Source organism: Podarcis liolepis (assembly GCF_965112155.1).
Source record: "Podarcis liolepis genome assembly, chromosome: 2".
Classification (NCBI taxonomy): Eukaryota; Metazoa; Chordata; class Lepidosauria; order Squamata; family Lacertidae; genus Podarcis; species Podarcis liolepis.
Window position 1 is genome coordinate 38,338,603 of NC_139555.1, and position 24,767 is coordinate 38,363,369.

Genomic DNA, 24,767 nt, shown 5'->3' on the forward strand with positions numbered 1-24,767 from the left:
CAATGCCAGAGCTACTGTGGTCAAGCTCTCCCAGTCCAGAAACAGCCACAGCTGTCATACCAGGTGCAGCTGGTAAAAGGTGTTCGGCTTGTTCGTAGCCCACACTGCTACGTGGTAGGCTCAATCAGTGTTCAAAACTCCCATTATTTTCAGCTTTGTATTCTTGTTATATTTTTAAAAAAGGTGCCTAGATGTTCCGTTGTTGCACCCATAACCTAGGCGTTAGGTGCCATTTAGCTCCTAGATTTCATATCTCAGTTTCTAACACTGGGCTTCAGAGTAAGACTTGCACCACTTGTTCTCCAGATTTTGCCTGGCTTGCTTTCATAGCCCAATCCTTCACTATATCAGCTCTGCAGATCTACTACTTCAGCTCTGTATGTAAATGTAGAAACTTCAAGCCTCATCCAAACCATTATAACATCCTTCCAGGATAATTGAAGGCATCACTTAGCAAATTTAAATAAAGCTAACATGCTTCAAAAGGGAAGAATAAGTTTCAATGTTAAGAGAAGTTTTCAAATGACAGAACCCTGGGAGAAAGTTTGGAATTGCCAGAACACACTGAATTTGAGTGCTATTTGAACACTGTTTGAAGTGAATATTTTGTTCCAGCCTTTGTCCTTGATATGTCCAAGACAGATCAGACAGATGTGAAAATCAGTGGCTTATCACAAATCAAAAATCTTTCTTATCTATTTAAATTCCCTTCAGACCAACGCTTCCTTTTCCCAAAATTCCTCACTGTTGGAAGTTAACCTTGCTGCTGCTACTTCAAGGCTAAGGTTAAACTGCCAAAAATAAGCAACCCTTAGAGTTCTGGTGGTATTCATCCAATTGTGTTCTATGGAAATATGACTATAATTGATCATTTAGAAGTAAGAGTCAGCATATTGTTTATGATGTGCTACTTCTCAGGTTATGGTAAGCAAAGTCAATATTAATTAATCTGATGAAGCGATTTCTTTTTTAACCACCTTAAAATTGCAACAGCTGTCCTGCTTTACAGGAAAGCCACTGCTGTTTTCCTTCGAAAATTCATAACCTTGCAAGAAAACTCCGCCCAATTTTACCTCAAAATCTGTAAAATTATAGATGTTTCCTTTGGGGGGGGGAATCAAATTTTGAGGGTGCCCAACACAAAAGCCCTGGACTTGCACTCTGAAGAAACGAATATGCCTGTAAATTTCAGCAACCACTGTCAAAAGGGGGAAAGGTTATAGCTGCTCCCCCTGCTTTAAATCCTGATAGTGGACAAGCAGACTTGGACAAAACCTGAGCCAAACTGGACAGCCTATGAAGCTCCTTGTAAAGTCAGATCGGGATTTTCCAAAGTGCCAGATGAGAGTGAGAACTGAATTATGTGGATGGTGCACACCTCTAGTTTCTTCCGATAAACAAAAGCAAAGGCAGGAGAGTTCATGATCTTTCTTAGATCTTATTTCATGCCAAAAAAATGTGATTTTTAAACATTAAAAATATTAGCTTGCTAATGCCAATGTAGATAAAACCCATCCTTGCTATGACTGAGAGAGAATCTGGGTTAATCATAGAATTGTAGACTTGGAAGGGACCCCAAGAGTCATCTGTTCCAACCCCCTGCAGTGCATGAACCCTACCCACAGCTGTCTCTGGGTGGACTCAAACCCCCAATCTTCTGGTTAGCAGCTGGATGCACTGACCCACTGCTCCACAAAATTGCCTCCAGTTAAGTAGCTGACTGTTATTATATATATACGTTTTGCAGGGGTGGGAGGAGGACTAGTTAGAGTAGTCTGGTACAATCAGGAAGTGTGGTCCAGTGTTGTTTCCCTGACATGTTGGGTGATTATTGTTGTTGTTTAAGGGAAATGCACTGGGGAGAAACTATAAGGTTGATTGCAACAGCAATGTAATTAATTAAGGGCTGCAGGGGAAGAAGGGAGACAGGAAAATAATTGTGGGTTCCAGCAGTGGGTGGAAAGGCATGCTCTGGATTCCAGGTTTACCCACCAAGATATAAGTAGGATGGACCTGGAATTCAAGTTTCTCAGAGTTCAGGTTCAGCCCAGCCCTGCTGCTGCTCAATCACCAGATCTATCAGAAACGGTAGACCTGTTCTTGAATGTCACTTACCTGTGTCCCCCCCCCAATTATATTTTATTAAGTTTCAACATTTTTAACATTGTCAAAACACATTTTGTTTTTTCTCTTATTTTTGTCCACTTCCCATCCCCTTTTCCATGAAGTTATTGTTTCTATCCTTCTGCTGCACCCTGTCTTCTATCTATCAAATCACAGTATTATAATCTAATTACTTCTGTTGCTCATGGCTCAAATCCTGCTCATGAGCTCATCATACTATAATATTTATTTAAATAGTCAGAAAAAGGCATCCATTATTCCATAAAACACTCATCATTAGATTCTCTTAATTTTCTGTTAAGTTTGCCAGTTCTGCATAGTCCATTATCTTACATATCCATTCTTCTTTGGTTGGAATTTTTTCTTTCTTCCATTTCTGCTCATACAGAATCCTAGCTGCTGTTATTACATACATAGACAACTTTAACATGGGGGGGTGGATTTCTGCCCCTGTAAATCCCTAAAAGAAGCACTGTAGCCTTTTTTTGATATACTAATTTTAAACATTTTTAAAATCTCATCATGTATCGTTTCCCAAAATTTCCTCACTTTCTTGCAAGTCCATCCAGCAATTATTAGGAACCTTCTTATTCATTTTAGATAATTTGTTAGGTGTTAAGTACATCATTTTCATTTTTTTCTTTTTGAGTATAGCATGATGCCACTTACAGTGGTACCTCGGGTTATGTATTTAATTCATTCCAGAGGTCCATTCTTAACCCAAAACCATTCTTAACCTGAGGCATGCTTCTGCTAATGGGGCCTCCTGCTGCTGCTGCCACACAATTTCCGTTCTCAACCTGGGGCAAAGTTCGCAATCCAGAGCGGACTTCATAACCCAAAGCGTTTGTAACCCAAGGTACCACTGTACTTATGTTTTATGTATTTATTAATTCCTCCCCCACAAATTCCTAGAGATGCCCATGCCAGGGACTTAATGGGTTCCTGGCAATGAAGAGGTAGGATTCTGGACAGGGTGAATACAAAACATGTTTGATGTCCAACCTGATGGAGGTGGGCCAACTAGGAGAGCCAAACTATGCTAACTGTTTTGCTAGAGCAACACATCAGAGAACATGCCATTTTGCCAATGTTGCAGTAATGATATGAAACTACTGAAGGCAGATTTGCCAAAGCAAATATTTGAGATCCAACTGTAAGAGAGATAGCTGAGACCAATCAGGAAATGTCTGATGAATAAATGTGACTTGTTCTAAACAAAATTTCCCGTGTAGGCAGATATTACTTTCATATGTGGCTTTTTTAAAATACCACTTGAGATTTGTCCAGAAAGGGAGGGATGTGTCTATCTTGACTGAATTTTGTACATTCCCTAGTCAATATTCATAATATGTGGTCAGTATACATAGTCTCAAAGAAATACAGTGATACCTCGGGTTAAGTACTTAATTCGTTCCGGAGGTCCGTTCTTAACCTGAAACTGTTCTTAACCTGATGCACCACTTTAGCTAATGGGGCCTCCCGCTGCCGCTGTGCGATTTCTGTTCTCATCCTGAAGCAAAGCTCTTAACCCGAGGTACTATTTCTGGGTTAGTGGAGTCTGTAACCTGAAGTATATGTAACCTGAGGTACCACTGTATGCTTTTTCCTGTTCAGAGTTGTCCAATTTGTGTTTAAAAGGGTAAAGGACCCCTGACAGTTAAGTCCAGTTGTGAACAACTCTGGGGTTGCGGCGCTCATCTCACTTTACTGGCCGAGGGAGCTGGCGTTTGTCCGCAGACAGTTTTTCCGGGTCATGTGGCCAGCATGACTAAGCTGCTTCTGGCGAAACCAGAGCAGTGCATGGAAATTCCATTTACCTTCCCGCCGGAGTGGTACCTATTTATCTACTTGCCCTTTGATGTGCTTTCGAACTGCTAGGTTGGCAGGAGCTGGGACTGAGCAATGGGAGCTCACCCGGTTGCGGGGATTCGAACCGCCGACCTTCCGATCGACAAGCCGAAGGCTCAGTGGTTTACACCACAGTGCCACCCACGTCCCAATTTGTGTTTAATAGGATGTAATCAATTTATAATATCTACCTTTGCCTTTCACCCAGCTGGCATGAATTGCAGACTACAACATGGCAGTGGCTCTGCTCTTCCATTAAGCCCTGCCTTACAGTTACACAGACTGTATGCCTAGTCTCTGAAGTGTTGTCAGAGAATATGAATTCATCCCCAAGTCAATATAACAACATTTCTTTTCTTCTTTTAAATGTTTTATTTATTGAGCTTTTAGGATACAGAAGGAATAGGACAAGGCAAAGTTCAATAAATGTAAGGAAAATACAAATCTCCAGAGTCAAATTATAGTTAAACATCAAAATTAAATTATACATTATTATATTATTATATAGCAGGTAAGTATGTTAGCTGGTGTTCCAACAATAGCACTAAAGTACTCATATAACTTTTGCTTATTTTCCATTTTGTTGGTTTACAGGTGGGAGAGATACAAAGATGAAAAGGATTTAGGTCAACCAAATCCATTCATAAACTGGTAGAAGAAACTGTCTATGCATCTCAATGTTTGTATACATTACAGAATCATACCACAGAGAAATGTTGCAGTTTTGTCTTCTTGACACTCTTAACTTTACAGATCAAGTTTTCCAGTAGGGTTGTGTCCCAAACTATCTGGTACCAGGATTCTGCAATGGCACTGGATAAATCTCTCCAGTGTTGAGGCATGGTATTTCTTGCAGCATGCAAAAAATAGTTCACAAATAGTTCACAGCATGCAAAAAATAGTTCACAAGGTCATTGCTGCACAGTTCTTCATTTCCGCCTAAGGATAAAGGAGCCAGCTGTGGGGAAGAGTATGATCTGCTGTCTTGTGATTTTGTTTACAGTATTTCTGATGCCATGGAACCCCAAAAGGATTGCACTCTGGAGCACTCCCAGGAGATTTTGCATAATGAATGTACAAATTTTTGACTGAATGTACAAAATTCAGTTGAGATATGCACATTTCCCAAGGTCTGCTGGAGATTATGTATATTGACCAGGAAATGTGCACAATTCCCTCTTCATGGGCACATTATATGCACATTCTTCATGAGATCTGGTGAATGTGCACTATGGTTGGCTGTTACGCACATTAACCACTCAACTTGCATTACCCCTAGTATGTATGTGTGATTGTTCTTTGCTTTTATAAATTGTTTGATATTTGCTTGATGTAACTTGCCTTATGCTCCTTTTGGGGGGGAGGGAGATTAATAGAATTTTAAGAAATAAAGACACAAAAAATGTTAGAAATGTAATCTGTTAAAGCCTTGACTCCTTTGAAGGATCAATATTCTTATCATTTTAATTAATAAGTGTTATTTTAACTAGTAAGATAACATTAATATTAATATCAGTACTGGTATTATTAATAAAATATTTTAAATAAAATATTTAGGTATTCACTTGGAGGTGGTATATAGCCATCATAAGTAGTAGTTCTTGATAGCCTTATAGACACCATGAATTTGTCTAATCCTGTTTTAAAGACATCTAGGCTGCATACATGCCATACGTTTAAAGCACACTTCCCCCCTCCACCACAAAGAAGGCTAAGACTGTAGTTTAGCCCTCAAATAGTTACAATTCCCAGCACCTTGAGCACGCTACAGTTCCCATTTTGTTTTTTTCAGGAGGTGTGCTTTAAAATCTGCTTTAAATGTATTGTGTGTATGCAGCATAATTTGGTATCTATCACAACATTCTCTGATAGCAAATGCCATACTTTTACTATGTGCTGTGTGATGTTGCACTTAACTGAACCCAGATGTCCCAGGTTCAATTAATCTTTGTGCATATTTGTGGAAGAAAGCCATATTCCACAAAGGAGAAACCGATTATACTGGACAAATTTAGTGAAGAGCAGCCTTAGCAGAATATGCACCAAGTGAGGAACTGCAATGGCAGCTCGCTTGAGTTTGTCTTCAGCACCACCTGGTGGGGTGGGAATGTGATGAGCGAAACCCAAAATTGGATCACGCTGTTGAGTGAATCAAGCAAAAAGAAAAAGAAAAACCTGTGTTCTGATCAGACGTATTCCAGAGAAACAAGGACGTATTTGCATAAACCACAGAATTCACAAGATGTGATTTCCTTGTTATCAAGGAAAAGGAGTTTCCAGTTACCGGGTGAAGGCTAGATTCATCTGGCAGAAATTGTTTTTCTGTTCAGTACTAGAATGGAAGTTGTGCTTGCAGGATTGTTTACCATCTTCTTTCTTAAAGACATCTCAGAAGCCAAGTAGACAAATGTTTCCATAAAACAGAATGAGCAGAACTCTGGGGATGAGACAGATGGAACAATAGGCATGATGTGGCATTGCTCCCCAAGGCATCCCAGTGGTGGACTTGGATACGATGGCACCCTGTGTGATGCCAAAATTCCCCCTCCTGCCCCTGCCCTTGTGTTGCCTTCCCAAAGGCAGGTAAGGAAAGAGGTGTCCTGCTTTGGGAAGGAGGTGTGACGACTCTGGCAGGGTCCTAGAGCCCTCCCACCTCTTTCCTAGAGTCCAGCGTCTTGCTTACCAGGCTTTGAGACGGCGCCCCCTTGGCTCAGTGCCCCAGTGCGTGGACAGCATTGGCATAGCCCTAAATCCACCCTTGTTAGTGTGGCTGGTGAAAAGCTGCCGAGAGCCTTGTTGGTGCTATTGCTAAGTGTACCTCAAACTATGGTAGGAAAGGAGCCCACCCAGAATAGCTGAACAAGTAAACAGATAATGAACATTCTGAATCAGCCACACTGCTTTTACACACATATTCAAGCCTCTTCTTGATGTGTGTCTGTAGTCAAGAAAAGTCAAGTAATGTGTCAAGAGTTTTACATACTATTGGGAGCTCCAATGGAAGGAGAAGGACTCAAATAATGTGGTGTGTGTGTGTTGGTGCATTCCCATATGTGAGACACTACAGATACCACAGAGAACATTGCATACCTGAATTTAATAGTGTGGTGTCTTTTCCATCTGTACAAAACTGATCATAGCTGATAGGTTGCTTTCTGTGGCTGAGATGTATAGATGTGTGCCTGGGTCTACATGACATAGCTGTCTCAGTATTTGCCCCTCAATGGTGTCTCTGTTCTGCAGCCATCTGTGTATAAAGCTGCTATTCTCCAAGAATGACTCATGAGAGAAAGTCTCTTACAATTAAATGTAAAATGCCATGTTTGTAGAGTGGTAAAGATGAGGTCCTAATCTCTTAAACCTCCAGGAATTCAGAATTAACATCCCCATGACAACTTTAATCCTTAGAAATTTGCAGAGGAGTACATATATTTGGAAGGGCGGTGGGAGCCAATCCTGTCCAGCAGATCTGCTTCTATATATTAGCATCGCACCTGAACTCCGCATTAGTGCCCACAAAGTCTGCCAAACTCACTTTCAGATTCTTGATAGGAGATGACACTGCTTGCAGTTGATTTCTTTCACTTTTCTTCTTCTCCAAACAATCCCTGATTTTAAACTACCAGATCAGCTTCCTGATTCTTTGCTCAGCAGAGGCATATGTGCAATAGTTTTGTTTGCTGCATTTAGTTGCTTTTTCATTATGACCAGGAACATGTCTTCATGCAGGTGGACATATATTCACAGTATATCTGTACTACAAATGAAAACCATTTCCAAATCCTTTTAGCTGTCAATTGGGGAACTAGGAATCTCTAAAAACAATTCTCAGCACCATCTATAAACACTACAATTCTTAGTGTAGTGGAGGGAAGACACATCATATGAACAGATCAGTCAGTTTACATTCATTCCATAAATATAGATGGAACAAGAAAAATGTCATGTCATTTAAGTTTGTTTGTTTTTGAACAACTGGATTATTTGAGGAGAACTTTGGTTGTAGCTTCCATCTTACATCTGTCTCCTCCTCAGTTCCCAGCCCTCTTCTCACGTTGCCTAGTTCTTTTAAATCTCAGATTAGAATGATACAATTTTGCCTTGTTTTACTGTATGTATCTTATCAGGGATAATAACTCTTTGCTTAATTGCATAATAGTGCAAATCATTGAAAATGCTTTACTACAGTTGTGGAATCTATATCTGCTCTCTCTCTCTCTCTCTCTCTCTCTCTGTGTGTGTGTGTGTGTGAGAGAGAGAGAGAGAGAGAGAGAGAGAGAGAGAGAGAGAGAGTTCTAATTCCTAGTATTGGGAACAATTGGGGCTAGATTTTGCAAAAGCCAACAAACATTTCTTTTTGAACTAGATGTAAATGGAAAAGAACAATGCTGCCATAATAGCAGAAACTGGACAAGAGTAAGTTGGGTACATTTTACTATAAAGTCACAGCTGGTTGGAGAAGTGTCAGTCAGCACCTGAAGTGATCACTGAGCCTTGTTAGTGCTGACATGTCTAGAAATAAAGCCTTCTGCCTGCTCTTTGAGTAGAAAAGTCAGCATTTCCACCCACACCCCAGCGCTAGAGAGGGAAGGGCTGGAGATTCTGATTATGTGTCTCATGCTGCTTTAACTGTGCCCAGATTTAATGTGCTGCCATCTAAAATGTTTAGGAGAAGATATGCTGATATTTCTCTCTCCTCGAGGCTAACAAACAAGAGCTGGAATCTATGGAACATGTTGTTCTGTTTTACCATTTTTATGCTGGAATTCATCAGGAAATGATTGGTCATTTACCAGACAAACCATGATGGAGGTCAGCTCAATTCTATGTTAAGTATTTACTGGGAGATAAAATCCCATGGTGGTCACATTTCTGTCAATGGCAGTAAGGTTTTCCTGTTGTTATTCTGTCTCTCACAGCTGCAATAAACCTACCATTAAAATTATGGACTGGTCATTTCTACATCAGTGGCCAAACGGGCAAATTTAGCAGGGGATCAAATACTTTACCCCCCCCCCTCACTGTATGTGTGAAAGAGTGAGAGAGGAAAAGAGTGCTGTGTGCCTGCATATGCTGTATATGTGGTGAATGTAGATGTCTGATGAGTGTTTAGTGTGTGTGGACTTGCACATACACTGACGATGTCCACTGCTGCCATGTGGCCAACGGAGGGATGGCTGACTGTCATTGTGACCACTATTAGCCACCTGTTCTAGGGTTTTGAAGGCAAATATGGCTCTTTTCTTACTTCCAAAATGAGGGGAGAAGTGGAAAAGTACCACCAGTGCTAGGGGAGGTGTTTATGGCCCTAATTGCAGCCACGATGAGGAAACCAAGTTTAGCAGGATGAGAATAAGCTGCAGCAATTCTAGGGCTCATCTACTCTGCCATGGCTTGAAGTCGGCTCCTTTCAAACAAACAGGTTAACGTTAACCACAGTTTGTTGGTTTGGGCAGTACAAACTGTGGTGAAGTGAAACAAATAGGGAAGCTTCTAAACTTCTCACAGCTCCACTGGAGAACAAGGCGAGGGTAGGGTGACGCGAGCCTAAGGTCCATTGCATCTTTTTCTTTTCTTTTTCTGAATATTTTATTAGTTGAGTATAAGAACATCATATAATCAAATACAAGCAATCAAATACAGTTTTCCGCATCTTTTTCTTAACAGGCAAACCTATGTCTAGCCTAACATCCCAATATGGCCATTTCCTGTCCCCCAAATATTTATTTACGGTATGCCATGAAATTTTATTTGCTCGTGTTCTACATTTATTAGACATTTCGCTCTGAAAATACTGGCCACTGTTCAAGGCAAGGCATGAGAGAAGCTTGAGCTCTGTTTTGAACCAAAATAAGTCCTGGAGCCTTTGTGACTCAGAGAGCCCATTAGATGACATTCCTCCTTGGGATTTGGGTGGCTTTCACCCAGCGATTAGCTCCTCTTGCTTCCGCATGCTTAGAGATCAGATCTGTGGACGCGCCGCTGGTTGTAAAGTAGACCCCTGTTAGTCATTTCAGTGAGCATGCATAGTCCGTTTCAAGCCCTTAAGCCTAATTATGGAGAGGGCTTTTCAGCCTATGGTGTTGGGAGAAAGTTTCCATTTGGCACTAGCTCCTGCCTAGGCACATGCATGATTTATAACTCAGGGAGAAATGTGCTGTTCTGGTGTGAACATCCAAATAAATCATCTTCTGGAATTCTGGGGATTTGTGTCACTCTCACCAGCAGTCAGTAATTGTTTATATATTCATGGCAGGGAATATTCTTCATTCTGAGTCATTATGAATTGATTTAGTCATGACAATGCTGCATTGTTATGTTTGGTCTGTTGCCGTTTGCTTTTTTTAGCTGCTTGAAGAATTATAACGTATCTGGAGGACAAGTCTCTCTTCACACATTATGTTTTTCTAACGTGGGTGTACATAAGAGCAGGAAAAAGGGCAGCACAGTGTGAAAATTATGCGCTTACCAATTTTACTAAATGTTACATGTACTGACAGCAGGATCCCAATGCAAAATGCAGTCAACTACATATGGCCCTTAATTCGAGCGCAAATGTTACCTCTCAGGATTTATCTGCAAAATAACACATATGGTCTACTTGTGTAAATATTTTAATGTCAGAGGAGCTGCTCACAGTAGACTGAAGTGGTTATTTTTAAAAAAGAAATTCTGCTTTTGGAATTCACCTTGCTGATGGAAGCAAGCACTTAAATCTTCAGTGAGCTGCATCTTCAATGGCAGCAGAAGTTATTTGTGCAGATAACAAGCCCCTTCTGCTAAATAATGTATTTATTAACTCCACTGTTCTTAAACAGGGATACGCTCTCTTCTTCCCATTCAGATGCAACTTTGGATAATGTGGAGATGAAAATAATCCTTGTCTCCCTGAGGCACATGCCTTAGGCTTAGGACTCAAATACCTGAAGTGTTTCCTCAATATGTACCCGTCAGTACAGTAAGATTTTCATTGTATTTCCCTTCTCTGGTTGCCCCCACCTCTGGCAACTACAGAGTTGGCATTTTCACCCAGGGTGCTTAGAGAAATGGAACCGATCCAGACCCTGCAATCATCAACTGAGACCCTTCTTCAAGAGCCGCCTCCACAAGAGGTCCAGAGGGTGGCTACACAAGAAAGGGCCTTTTCTGTGGTGGCTCCCCATTTGTGGATTGCTCGCCCTAGAGAGGCTCGCCTGGTAGCCTTCATTGCATATATTTAGGCGCCAGGCGAAAATGTTTCGCTATAGCCTTTGGCTGTTTAACATTCTATGGCTTTAAAATGTATTCGTGGGATGGGGGTTATTGGTTTGTTTTATTATGTATTTTGTGTTCTCATTTTGTATTTTTATGTTGTGAACCAGCCTGTAATCTTCAGATCAAAGGCAGTATCAAATATAATAATTGTAATAATAACACTCTAACCGGCGGACGTTGTCTTGCTGTATTTTCTCAGTCTTTCAAAATACAGGGCACTTCCAGACTGCCACTATTTGGGGAGTGGGATTCAATCACACACCAGCAAATTCAAGCCGCAAAATTATAGTTGACTGGGATTTCTTGTGCAACAAACGTAGTTCGTGAAAAATTGGGCTTTCTGCAATAAGAAAAGTGATAGGGAAATGCACTAGGAAGTGTGGGATAACATTTGCTTTGATGCAGCATTCCCCCCTGCAAACAAGCTGGAGTGAATGCTCAATAAACAGGTCTTCTGGATGTGCCCAGACAGATTTGCTTCAACCGGCTTTCTAATGCTGTTTTTACTCTAATATTTGCACTGTTCGGTTGGTTAGTGTTGCTTTTGTATAACCAGACTTTTTTTGGGGGGGGCGGTAATGTTGAATCAATTTTAATACATTTGTAATTGCTGCCCTAGAATTATTTTATAATGAAGTGTGGGGTATAAATTAAATAAATAAGCAAACAAGTGAAACAAACAAAATTATACATGTTCACAAATGCACGCCACCGTTCACACAGCTGACTGCAGTTACCCAGCTCTCAAGAATTCTGAAAGTACGCTTGATGCCCGCATTCCCATGGGAGTCTTCACAATTTCTCACAGGCGCCTCCGATTTTTGATGAAACATTAAAAGGTCACAACTGAAATATGTTGCTTAAAATGTATTTTTATTCAGGTTCAATGATTTACATGTACATTCACTGTGAAGAATTCCACATTGTGTGGAATCTTTTACAGGAGCAGTTCGTCTCATTCTTCCGATTTCTGTACAAAAATAAATTCAAATGTAGAAGATAATGAGGTAACAGAACAGTTTATATGTGAACAGTGTAGGTAGCAAGAGTATGTCAGGGGACTAACAGGCAGGAATTCTCCCTCTTGCATTATTTTTCTGGTGTGGGAGAATTGCTCTGTCTTATTCTCCTCTCCCTCTCCCCGCCACAAACTGTGGTGGGACTGCTGCCACCACAGCAACTGAAACTGTCTGCTTTTATTTCCTTGGCTCAGAAGCATAATATGAGGGAGAAGCAGCAAGGTAAAGGAGAGAAATCAAAAGAAGAGGGGAAAGAAGATCCTTGCCAGTCTGCAGCCCAGGCTTCCAGATTTCACTCTAGTCTGGACACAATTCCTATTTGTTTTAAGAGCCATGAAGCAGAGAGAAGATGCTGCCGTGAAATTATGGAGCACATGTTTGTAAGAAGATCGGAGAACATGATCTCAGTCATTGCTTCTGGCTTTACAAATCTGTTAGTACTTAACACTCCAATATTTATTGAAGATATTTGTACCATATGTATGTGTCTATCTCCCACCATTTCAAATTTATTGGAGGATAGCTCATGACTGTTCTTGATAATATTTCTCTACACTTAAATGGATGGATAGGTTGCAAAGCTTACTATCAAGTCAAGGGAGGAGAATTCAAATATTCAAATGTAAAATGTTTACATTGGTGTTCTTGTTCATGGAGCCAAGTAGTGGAAAGGTGGAAAATTACCATACATTGGGCATCTTGTTACATTTATTGTTGTTGTATTACTGGTACCCCACCCAGCTGACTGGGTTGCCCCAGCCACATTAGGTGTGCAATGCAATCCTACACATGTCTACTCAGAAATACTCAGTGTACTGGAAGATGCAAAGATCACCAGTGTTGAAGCTATGATTCTTCAACATCAACTTTGTTTGGACTGGCCATGTGTGGATGCCTGATGATCGTCTTCCAAAGCAACTACTCTATTCCGAACTTAAAAATGGAAAGCGTAATGCTGGTGGTCAACAAAAGAGGTTTAAAGACTGTCTCAAGGCAAATCTAAAAAATATGTAGTATAAACACTGACAACTGGGAAACACTGGCCTGCGAGCGCTCCAGTTAGAGAACAGCCTTTACCAAAGGTGTCATGGGTTTTGAAGACACTCAAACTCAGGACGCAGGAGAGAAATGTGCTAAGAGGAAGGCACGCTTGGCAAATCCACACCGTGATCAGCTCCCACCCGGAAACCAATGTCCCCACTGTGGAAGGACATGTGGATCCAGAATTGGCCTCCACAGTCACTTACAGACTCATTGTTATAACCATGTTTATGGAAGACAATCTTACTCGGCTACGAGTGATTGCCAAAGACTCAGAAATAAGCCTCACTGAGTTCAGTGATACTTACTCCGATGTAAGTATGCATAAGATTGCAGCCTTAGAGTGACAATTTCTTTTGCATTGCAAATGCTCTCCTGTTCATTTCACCACTAACAAATGCCAAGTGTTCAATAGCAAGTGGAAGGCTCAAAGGCAATTTAAACTTCATGGAGGAAAATATACTGTTTCACTTTGGGGCTACTTCTTAGAAGAGCTAGGTAGGAATTTGAACCCAAGCAGATTAACAGTACCAACTGAAAGACAGAAGGTGTTATCCTTGTACAGAGAAAAGTTTCCTTCTATGCCAGTACATCATCCCACCCCACCAAGACACTTACCTTTCCCCCAATGTCACGGCTCTTGGCCCGCAGCTTATTGACCTGGGATTCAGCAATGTCTGCTCGCTCTTCAGCTTCTTCCAGCTCATGCTGAGCCTTCCTGAACCTGGCAAAGTTCGTGTTGGCTTGCTCCTCCTTGCACAACAGAAACATGACATGAAATCAACAACACAAGCAGAGCCAAAGGTATCGTATATAAGGGACAGCGAAGGTGTCCCACAACGATGTTGATTTCACATCCTGCACCAATCCAGGCTGTTTTCCTCCTCCCTGACATTGTGCAGGGGAAACAAACCATGATGCCTGGCTTAGCATTGCATCTGAATGAGGGATTATGGTTTGTTCTGATTCTAACAAACAATGACCTGCAGTCATCTAAGGTTTGTTCTTGGCTTACCGGGTGTGGTTTGTTGAAGCAAAGCGTAATCTCCATTTGGACATAACACTAAGACAGGGATCGTGGAAAAGCAGCCCAAATTGACCCATTTACTGTTTTAAACCATTAACTATTGTTTACCATAGCATGCGAACTAGAATGCTGGAAATTGTGGGAGGTAAGCTATACCTGTGTAAGAACATACAGTAAGAAGAGCTTGCTGGTTCAGGCCAGTGGGCCATCTAGTCCAGCATTCTGTTCTCACAGTGGCCAACCAGATGCCTGTGGGAAATTTGCAAGCAAGATTTGAGCACAAGAGCACTCCTCTCCTGTGGTTTCCAGCTATGGGCTTTCAGAAGCATTGTTGCCTCCAGCTGTGGAGGCAGAGGATAACCATCATGTATTCCACCCTTTCTCTGAAGTGACAGCTGTATTCTGAAAGGATCTATGATGTGTGATCTATGATGTCTAATAAAGACACTGACAGGAAAGGAAAGATTAGAAGCATGTGAGATTGTTGTCCTCTGCTTGGTTATGCAGGAATGCTTTGGGAAGTGCCTGAGTGCCACAGTAAATGGCATGGGAGTGAATCTGTGTCATCATGAGAGACATGGGTTCTACTTGCTGTTCTGTGATGTGAGAATTGATATGACTTCTGTGGGTGGAACACTGTCAAGGAGACAAGTAAGATATAATTGGGGTTTGGGAAGGAGTTATCACCCCACCCCTTTGACAGGTGGAAGTAGTAGTATAAGGAACGGGTGGTTCCAGGATGTAGGGGTTATGAGGCAGGGTCTTCCTAACTATATAGTGTGGGGTTAGGGGTGAAGAGGTGTCATAATTTATGTTAGTGCAATCCTGAAAGGGGTTACAAGATAAAGATAAGCAGTTCTGGGTGTTTTTCAAGCTGCGTGTTTCTTTGGACAGTGTATTTTAATTTTATTATTTGTATCACCGTTTATTTCTTTATTGTACCCTACCATTCCTCACACAGGAACGCAGGGTGAGTAACGATGGTCAGTATAGGTTTAAGCATGAAGGGAGCCATTTGAGATTTGTGCACTTACAGCCTCTTCAGCTTGTCTCTTGTACGCTTTCACCTTCAGCTGCAACTTGTCCACTAGGTCTTGAAGCCTGAAAACATTCTTCTTATCCTCTTCAGCCTGCATGGAATGTAAATGGAATGCTAACACTATGAGGCTCAGAGAGCGTGCCTTCAGAGGATATCAGAGTTTGGTTATCCTCTGGAAGGTGACAGGCAGAACAGGTACATAAGAACCCTGCTGATCTAGTCCAGCATCCTGTTCTCACAGTGGCCAGCCAGATGCCTATGGGAGGACCAGAAGCAGGATCAGAGTTAAATAGCACTCTCCCCACAAGTGACTCCCAGCCAGGGGCGAACAAATGGGTTGTGACACCGGGGGCAGGGCACTGCTACGTAGGGCGCATGTGCGGCATCGCTACGTACAACACAGCGCTGTACATAGCGATGCTGCACATGTGCTGTACATAGCGCTTTGCCAGCGGCGCCACTCCAGTGCCATACGGACAGTGCTGGAATCCTCTGCTCGCGGTTGCCCCAAATGGAGGATCCTCTACATGCGACTGTAGTGGCACGGATGGATCCCACCGCTATCCATATGGCGCTCAAGCGGCACCAGTGGCAAACTGCTATGTACAGCGCATGTGTGGTGTTGTTACGTACAGTGCATGCATGCGACACTGCACATGCGCTGTACATAGCGGTTTGCCGCCGGCAGCAGGATCCTCAGCTTGTGGCTGCAGACGCAAACAAAGGATCCTCCACATGTGGCTGCAGCAGCGCAATGGCTGCTCACACCGCCACGGTGGGGCGAGCCCCCGCAGGGTGTCTTCTTGTCACCTCTCAAGACATGGCACCCGGGGCGCACTGCACCCCCGTTGCGACGCCACTGCTTCCAGCAACTAGTATTCAGAGACATACTGCCTCCAACTGTGAAGGCACTTTCTGCACACACCACTCAGTTGAGTGTTAGATGTATTTTAACCTCGTTGCAATGTTTTCTTTGAAACTCAATAAAAAAAAAATGGGGGGGAAAGATTTAAGTCCTGGGTTGCCTCTCATCTGGTTCCATGGTAAATATGTTGTGCTGACCTGCTTCTGTCTTTCTCAGATAAAGAGAATGATAGGAGAATCCCAGGAGTTCAATAAATGGAATAAGACACCGTTACCTGATAAGTGATTTCTTTGACTCTCCGCTCATATTTTCGCACTCCTTTGATTGCCTCAACTCCTCTCTTCTGTTCGGCATCAAGCTCATTTTCTAACTCGTGTACCTACAACAGAATATTCTGATATAGAGATCAAACTTTACGGGGAAGGGTCAATACATCTTTGAAAACTTAAATGGGCATTATCATGTTGAAAAGGTACCTCCAAAATCAGTGTGGGCAGGATTCACCTAACTAGACCCCCCAGTGGAAGCCCTGTGCATGAACCTCTGCTTGTAATCAGTCACTATGACAAGCTCAAGCAACCCTGATAAATGAGCTCTGGCAGCGTACCCTGGCCTCCAGTTTCTGGAGTTGCTTCTTGCCACCTCTCAGGGCCAGCTGCTCTGCTTCATCCAGACGGTGCTGCAGATCCTTCACTGTCTGCTCCAGGTTCTTCTTCATCCTCTCCAGGTGGGCACTGGTGTCTTGCTCCTTCTTCAGCTCCTCTGCCATCATGGCTGCCTAATTAGATAGATGGTAACATCAGTAAGTGCACACTTCTCTGCACAGCTCCCAACATTATTTTTAGTGTTGTAGATTCTGTACTCACTGCTCACCAGGGTGTGTTTACATAGTTCATTTGGTTTGTCTTTCTATGGTTGGTTGGTTGGTTGGTTGGTTAGTTGGATTGGGGTCCAGACTTTAGAACATCCTCTCTGGATTGGAATATATGAGGTTGCTTCCAGATGTCCTGCTTAATAAGCACTCAGTCTGATTTATTTGTGGAGAGGTTATTTAATGAACATTTATCCAGATTTGTTTGTGGGGAGATCAAATGACATTGTGTCAAGCAAACATTATCCCACACTTTGTGCATCAGTTACAGGGGGGGGGAAGTCAGATCTTTTAGGGAAATGGGTTTGTTTCACAAGAATGCTATGTCAGCTTCAATTGCACAGCCTTAATTTGCCAAGATGTGATTGAATTCCATCCGAAAATAGTTACAGTCTGGAAGCGTATTGAGTGATTTAAAAAAATTATTATTTTATTTTGTTTGCTGAACTAACAAATTGAAGTGGAATACAAAGAAGGGAGGTATGAGGAGGTCTGGGGAAATAAGTGTAAGGAAGATATGTTATGGAAAATTATTTGTTTTTAACTGTTTTTATGTTGTATTTTGTATTTTGTTTCTTTTTATTTTTCATTTTCATTGTTATATTTTAAAAAACTTTAATAAATATCTTTTAAAAAATATTATTTTATTTTGGTTAAGTGCACTGAATTCCTGCTGTAATGCTTGATTTCGACACTAGGTGTTGCTACAGTGATATTTGTATAAAAAGGTAAAGGTACCCCTGCCCGTACGGGCCAGTCGTGTCTGACTCTGGGGATGCGTGCCCATCTCGCTTAAGAGGCGGGGAGCCAGCGCTGTCCGAAGACACTTCCGGGTCACGTGGCTAGCGTGACAAGCTGCATCTGGCGAGCCAGCGCAGCACACGGAAACGCCGTTTACCTTCCTGCTAGTAAGTGGTCCCTATTTATCTACTTGCTCCCGGGGGTGCTTTCAAACTGCTAGGTTGGCAGGCGCTGGGACTGAGCAACGGGAGCGCACCCCGCTGCGGGGATTCGAACCGCCAACCTGACGATCGGCAAGTCCTAGGTGCTGAGGTTTTACCCACAGCGCCACCGTATATACTGTACTGCTAACCACACTACATAAATGGAGTAAAACAAAAACCTGTTCTTTAGAAACAGCTGGTTCTTTAGTCAAACTCTAAAGAAGAGAGAAAGAAACCGCTCCAATTTTAAAGGATTTCTACCACACAAACAAGCATCTATTAATTTCTTCTACTATGCAAGAAAGCCAGTACTGTATATGGGGAAAACCAGAATTCATCATCAGTTAAAGAAGTGGTAGCTATCATAGTGCCCATCATCCTTGACCACTATGCTGGCTGGGGCTGATGGGAGCCATAGTCCAACAACATCTGGAGGGCACTATGCTGACTTCCCTAAGTTGAAAAAAAGTTGCTTCGAAGTGTGGTCTGAAGTATTCGTAATCTTAACCACTTGAGTTTGGTAACAAATGATTAACGAGCAGATAGGTAAGGGATATAGTGGGCCTTAGATGGTATATTCTCTCCCTTGAGAGGTATTGCCAATTATTTCTGTGATAACATGCTTCCTCCCTACATTATGTATATGCCCCAGGAGAAGGAAGATCAGTGGGAAGCAGAAGCAGCAACAGCTGTAGCAGCCAACTGAGGAATATGGCCAACCATGGACAGCCTGGGAGGAGGAGTTCCCTGCCTCCATAAATAGAAGAAACCACTGGTTGGCTAGACTAAACGATCAACAAATGTAGTAGCTAAGCGGGTGTGGCAAGTATTGATGCAAAAATATGAGAGTTTCAGCTATCATTGTGAAAATCATACAAACAGCTTCCCAGATGGAATCACCAACCCATGGTAGAATGGGGCCTGCAGCAAACAAGATGGAGCACTTACATCTGTAATTGCCTTTTTGGCCTTCTCCTCCGCATTCTGTGCCTCCTGGATGGCATCGTCAATTTCTCCTTGGAACTGAGCAAGGTCCGTCTCCAGCTTCTTCTTTGTGCTGAGAAGGGTTGTGTTCTGTGGGCACAGTCAGCAGTTACTGCCCTGCGTTATCTAATGCAATTGCATTTGCTCGCCACAACCAAGACCCGAGATACTGGACATGTCAGGAGACGTATCCTATTGCATTTCTTCAGGGATGAATGAATGGGCAGGTTCTGCCTTCTGGCTCAGACTAGCTGGGGATGAGAAAGCGTTTTGCTTCCAGCCTCAGGGAGTTTTGGCCTCTCACTCTGGGGGGAAAGAGGACTGTAGCTCAGTGGCAGAGCATCTGAGGTTGCACCGGGAAGGTCCCAGCTTCAATCCCTGATGGCATCTCAGTCAGTGGGGACAATACTGAGCTAGATGAGCCAATGTTCTGACTCTGTGTAAGGCAGCTACCTATGTTCCTATGACTATGTACCTGGGAATGCAGCAGTTGCACACGCTCACTGGCATCTGCCAACTCTTGTTCAGACACTTTGCGAGCACGCTCCGTCTGCTCCAGAGCTGCCCGCATCTCCTCGAGCTCAGTCGTCATCAGGTTGTTCCTGCGTTCTACCATAGCCAGCTGCTCCTTCAAGTCATCGTTGCCTCTCATAGCGTCATCCAGGTGAAGCTGGGAATCCTGTGGTTTGCAAAAAGACACCACATCTCAGAATATCCAAGTGGATATTCTCCCACTGTCTGTGAAAAATTAAAACTGAACATGGCATATTTATTTATTTTTCTTTTGGGGGTAGAGCATGGGGAAGAAGCTTGTAACACACCCTTTAATCAAAGCCAGAGAATTTGTAATCCAATGATCATGACCCTTGCTTAAACCCTTTTACAGCTTTGTTTTAAAATATATACCGAGCAGCATGTTTGTTTTATTTATTTGAAAGCTGTTTTTGGAAAACAGGAAGCCAAGATGCAAATTCCCAGACAATGGGCAAAGGAATCCTAACTGGCCAGGAACACAGGGGTGGGACAGAGTAGCTGAGGCCCCACTGCATCTGAAGTCCTGTTGGCCACACTGGCTTGCATGCTTTTTTTTTTTTTTTTTTTGGTGCTGCAGCTCCAGGCCCAAATTGGACCCCCCTCTCTGGGAACTGGAGCAGCCTACGATACAGCAGATCATGGGCAGCCCATCTCTGTTCCACCCAACCCAAGCGCCCTGTTGCAGGACCCTCTGCCACCGGTAGCCCTGCCTTTGCCATGCTTTCTGCAGCTACACTGGGGGCCTCTGTCATGGCAAAAGCCAGTGGTTGAGTACATCTGCTGGATGTGAGCCTCCTCCACCACGGCAGAGTCAGGGTTGGGATTGCAGCACAAGGCTCACTGGGCAACTTTGGTCAAGTCTCGACAAGTCTCAGTCCGTCTTCCTCATTCACAGAACTGCTATTTATTCATTTTATTTTACTCAAAAGGTTTAAGGGGCACCCAAGCAGTAAAGCTATCAGGGCAGCATACAATAAGGATCGGAACACACCAGGATATTATAACAAGCAATAAGGCTAGCATGCAACTTGAGTCCCTTGGGTGAAGGGTAGAGAGGCAAACGTTATAGTTTTGAAGTTTTCTTTGAACAATAGCTGGGTGAATCTTTATGACAAGGATCAAACCAAGTCTAGTGAAACAAGGCAGTTATTCAGTCCTAGAAGACAAAATTTAAGTATGCTGGGAACTTGACTTTTTATCCTTTTACCATCATGGCCAATAGCATTTGATAAACTTGTATTACCTTCACATTTGTTTTTTTTAAGCATGCCTTTCATAATCTCCTTTGGCACTGAATAACCCTTTCATCGACTCTCTCTTTTGTGATGCACAGAAAGAGTAAAAACACATTTTTAACACGACACATTACAGTGGTACCTTGGGTTAAGTACTTAATTCATTCCGGAGGTCCGTTCTTAACCTGAAACTGTTCTTAACCTGAAGCACCACCCGCTGCTGCACAATTTCTGTTCTCATCCTGAAGTAAAGTTCTTAACCCGAGGTAATATTTCTGGGTTAGCGGAGTCTGTAACCTGAAGCATATGTAATAATAATAATTTATTATTTATACCCCTCCCATCTGGCTGGGTTTCCCCAGCCACTCTGGGCGGCTTGTAACCTGAAGCATATGTAACCCAAGGTACCACTGTATAGAGGTTAGTTAAATTTCAGTTCTGTTCCCTACTCCACCACAAAATGAATTCATGCAAATTGTTACAAAGCCCCCAACATGTGTATGCAGTTAGGCTGACCTTCAGTTGCCCTTGGATGTTCCTCAGATGTTTTTGTGTCTCTGCGCTTTGGCGGTTGGCATGGCTCAACTGGATTTCCATTTCATTTAGATCCCCCTCCATTTTCTTCTTAAGCCGCAGAGCATCATTTCTGCTCCTGACTTCAGCATCCAGTGTGCTCTGCATGGACTCTCCCATTCTCTGGTGATTCCTCTTCAGTTGTTCAATTTCCTCATCCTTCTCTGCAACCTTCCTGTCAATCTCAGACTTCACCTGGTTCAGTTCTAGTTGGACACGCAGGATTTTCCCTTCTTCATGTTCCAAAGATCCCTTTCATCAATGAAACAACATTATTTGTTTCAATTATGGATTTGTATTTAACTATGAAAGCAGGCTTCATAGTATTCCATTGTCAGCTCAGGAGAGAAATATATACCCCAAGCACAGTTAATTTTTTAAAAAATATCGTTTGGGGGAAAACATGGACACACTGTAAGATCATACATGCAACTTGTAAAATGGAAACATCCCAAACATTCTGAATAATAAATAAAACATTTTGTATTTATAATAAAACACTTAGTAATTAAGTAGTGTCAATGGTCCCCCCACGAAAATTATTTTGTTCAAATTAATCATCTTGAAACTATTTTCTTCTAAAATTAACATATTTTATAAATGAAAATGTTACCCAACAATAATACAATTAAGACTGGAAGGCTTTTGACAATTCCTGTTATTCTTAGGCGTTTGCCCAGTCCATGTTCCCAGTCATCAGAGGGAAATGCAATTAGCATTTCTAGTTTGGCTTGCCCTTTGCAATGTAGCTAATGAGCCTTCTCAATTTAATCATTTGTTCTATTTTTAACCAGAAGGTGGCACTAAAAACCTTCCCAAAGCTCCAGATTGGTAGCAGTCCAATTCTTCACTATGAAAATTGACACACTGCTCTCAGAAAAATAACTTCAAGCAATGGGCTAGGGATTCCCCCCCCCCCCCAAAGATATGCCACCTTTGTCCTTATCCTTGTACTGCCTCTGGGGGCAGGGACACACCATGTATAGCGAGTGCCAATTAATACTGTCTCTGAAGTGTTCGTATTCACCTCTGCTTCTTCCAAGGCAGCTTGGAGGTCTGACTTCTCTTGTTCAATCTGCTTCTTTGCTTTCTCTAATTCATGGTTGCTTTTGCCAGCTTCAGCTATCTGTTCAGTCAGGTCAGAAATTTCCTCTGCAGGTAGAAATTGTGTGATTTATTGTAATGGTTACAATCTTTAGTAATATGATACCTAATGTTTCAATTTAATTGAAGTATGATTTCCCCCCTCCCCCACAGGACAGTAGACACAAAGATTTTTTTAATAATAAAAAGATTTTTGTAATACACACACACACACACACACACACACACACACACACAGCCTGCATTTATATATTTGTTGTTTTTAAGGAAAGCGCTTTTAACACTGCTCTGCAGTTTTCACTATATTTTAAAAGATTTGTTTTTATAGTGCTTTAACGCGGGTGGCGCTGTGGGTTAAACCACAGAGCCTAGGACTTGCCGATCAGAAGGTCGGCAGTTTGAATACCCGCGACAGATGAGCTCCCGTTGCTTGGTCCCAGCTTTCGCCCACCTAGCAGTTCGAAAGCACATCAAAGTGCAAGCAGATAAATAGGTACCGCTCCAGTGGGAAGGTAAACGGCGCTTCCGTGTGCTGCTCTGGTTCGCCAGAAGCGGCTTAGTCATGCTGGCTACATGACCTGGAAACTGTAAGCCGGCTCCCTCGGCCAATAAAGCGAGATGAGCACCGCAACCCCAGAGTCGGCCACGACTGGACCTAATGGTCAGGGGTCCCTTTACCTTTAACGCTACTACAGTTTAATTACTTTTAAACTGTTATTTTTATATGTTTTAAGCTTTCTGTATTTTATCTGTGTTTTAATTTGCATAAGCCTCCTTGAGTCTGGAAAAAAGGCAGGATACAGACCTTTGCAGCAATCAGCTGGAAGTTACCGCACTGCTGAATAACATCTCCCTACCCTGAACCTGTAAAAGCAGCAGGCCTGTTCTTTGGCCAGTACTACTAAGCAGGAGAAAAGTGGTCATGTGAATCTACCGTTACAGATGCCTTACATTAGATTAAAGTCTGTAGGAAAAAGAAGCTTACGTTGCAAGTTCTTGTTCTCTCGCCTGACAGCCTCAAGCTGGTCCAACACTTCCTCATAAGCATTCTTCATTTTGAAAATTTCAGTGCTCATGGACCGTGACTCCTTCTGGGAAGCTTCCAGTTCAGCCTGACATTCCTGGTATTTTTGCTTCCATTCTGCTAGCACCTAGGTAACAAATAGGCTCATATAGCACAGGAACACAACATTGTGCTTGACTCAGGGGTATGCAGTAGCGGTGTGGTGGAGCTGCCCTTCCAACACTGGTGGTGCTGCAGCGTAGCTGGATAGGGCTAGGACAGGACTGTGCTGTGGAGAGGTTGGGGCTGTGCTGACATACTGGTGGACACACACCACAATTGCCTCATTATGTAAATCATGTTCAGAATACCACAACACACACGTAACTGGCTGTAAAGTAACATAACATATAGTGGTACTTCGGGTTAAGTACTTAATTCGTTCCAGAGGTCCGTTCTTAACCTGAAACTGTACTTAACCTGAAGCACCACTTTAGCTAATGCTGTTGCCGCGCCACCGGAGCACAAATTCTGTTCTCATCCTGAAGCAAAGTTCTTAACCTGAGGTAATATTTCTGGGTTAGCGGAGTCTGTAACCTGAAGCGTATGTAACTTGAAGCGTATGTAACCCGAGGTACCACTGTATATAATGAAACTGTAATCTAATCGTCATATCAAAAATTTGCAAAGCACTGTTCCTGATGGCAATAACATATCATATTACTATTAACCTTCTATATGTTTTAATGTTATGTTAGAATGTTATGTTACTTTACAGCCAGTTACGTGTGTGTTGTGGTATTCTGGCCATACTGGTGGAAACATCAGATAGACTCCACCACTGCACCCACACAGCCCCAGCTTCACAGCCGACCTTTCCCACCCCAGCACAATCCAGGTAGGCTGCCGCAATACCGGTGTCGAAAGTTTGGCTCTGTGGCTCTGTCCCACCACACTGCCCACTCCTGGATCTATGACTGAGGAGAAATGTTGTGTATCACATATGAGCCTTTCACAGGGCAGGTGACAGCACCTGGCATCCTTATGCAGGTGCTAGGGCTCCCATGCCCCAGTACCTCTTTAATCCCTCCCACCCTCCCTGCTGGTTCTCTGAGCAGCATCTGGCTTCTGAGACAACTGCAATTTTAGTATCTCAAGCATTGTGCGAAAATAAAAGGGGGGGGGCCGTCACCAGTCTGCTCAGAGAACTAGTGCTGCCTGCCACTGCTGCCAAGTGAGTCTGCCATGGCCCACCAATGGCATGGGGAGGAACATTCCTGAACTTTCACCCCCCCCCCC

General features: G+C 42.7%; 1 protein-coding gene and 1 long non-coding RNA gene across 4 annotated transcripts in view; one reads left to right on the top strand and one right to left on the bottom strand.

Moving 5' to 3' along the window:
* LOC310699619 overlaps nucleotides 1-24,767 on the top strand; it is a 50,277-nt gene that overhangs the window by 2,768 nt on the left and 22,742 nt on the right. The window lies entirely within an intron of this gene.
* Nucleotides 12,082-24,767, bottom strand: part of LOC310699506 (myosin-4-like) — a 46,495-nt gene continuing 33,809 nt past the window's right edge. For all 3 annotated transcript variants that reach the window (XM_083487434.1, XM_083487433.1, XM_083487432.1), the window contains 10 exons: nucleotides 23,451-23,616; nucleotides 22,389-22,513; nucleotides 21,305-21,613; nucleotides 19,495-19,698; nucleotides 18,984-19,109; nucleotides 16,828-16,998; nucleotides 16,495-16,599; nucleotides 15,351-15,446; nucleotides 13,908-14,042; nucleotides 12,082-12,199 (listed from right to left, as the gene is read on the bottom strand). In XM_083487434.1, coding sequence (XP_083343560.1) covers nucleotides 12,185-12,199; nucleotides 13,908-14,042; nucleotides 15,351-15,446; nucleotides 16,495-16,599; nucleotides 16,828-16,998; nucleotides 18,984-19,109; nucleotides 19,495-19,698; nucleotides 21,305-21,613; nucleotides 22,389-22,513; nucleotides 23,451-23,616 — 1,452 coding nt within the window. In that variant the 3' untranslated portion in view covers nucleotides 12,082-12,184. The remainder of the gene's footprint in view (nucleotides 12,200-13,907; nucleotides 14,043-15,350; nucleotides 15,447-16,494; nucleotides 16,600-16,827; nucleotides 16,999-18,983; nucleotides 19,110-19,494; nucleotides 19,699-21,304; nucleotides 21,614-22,388; nucleotides 22,514-23,450; nucleotides 23,617-24,767) is intronic.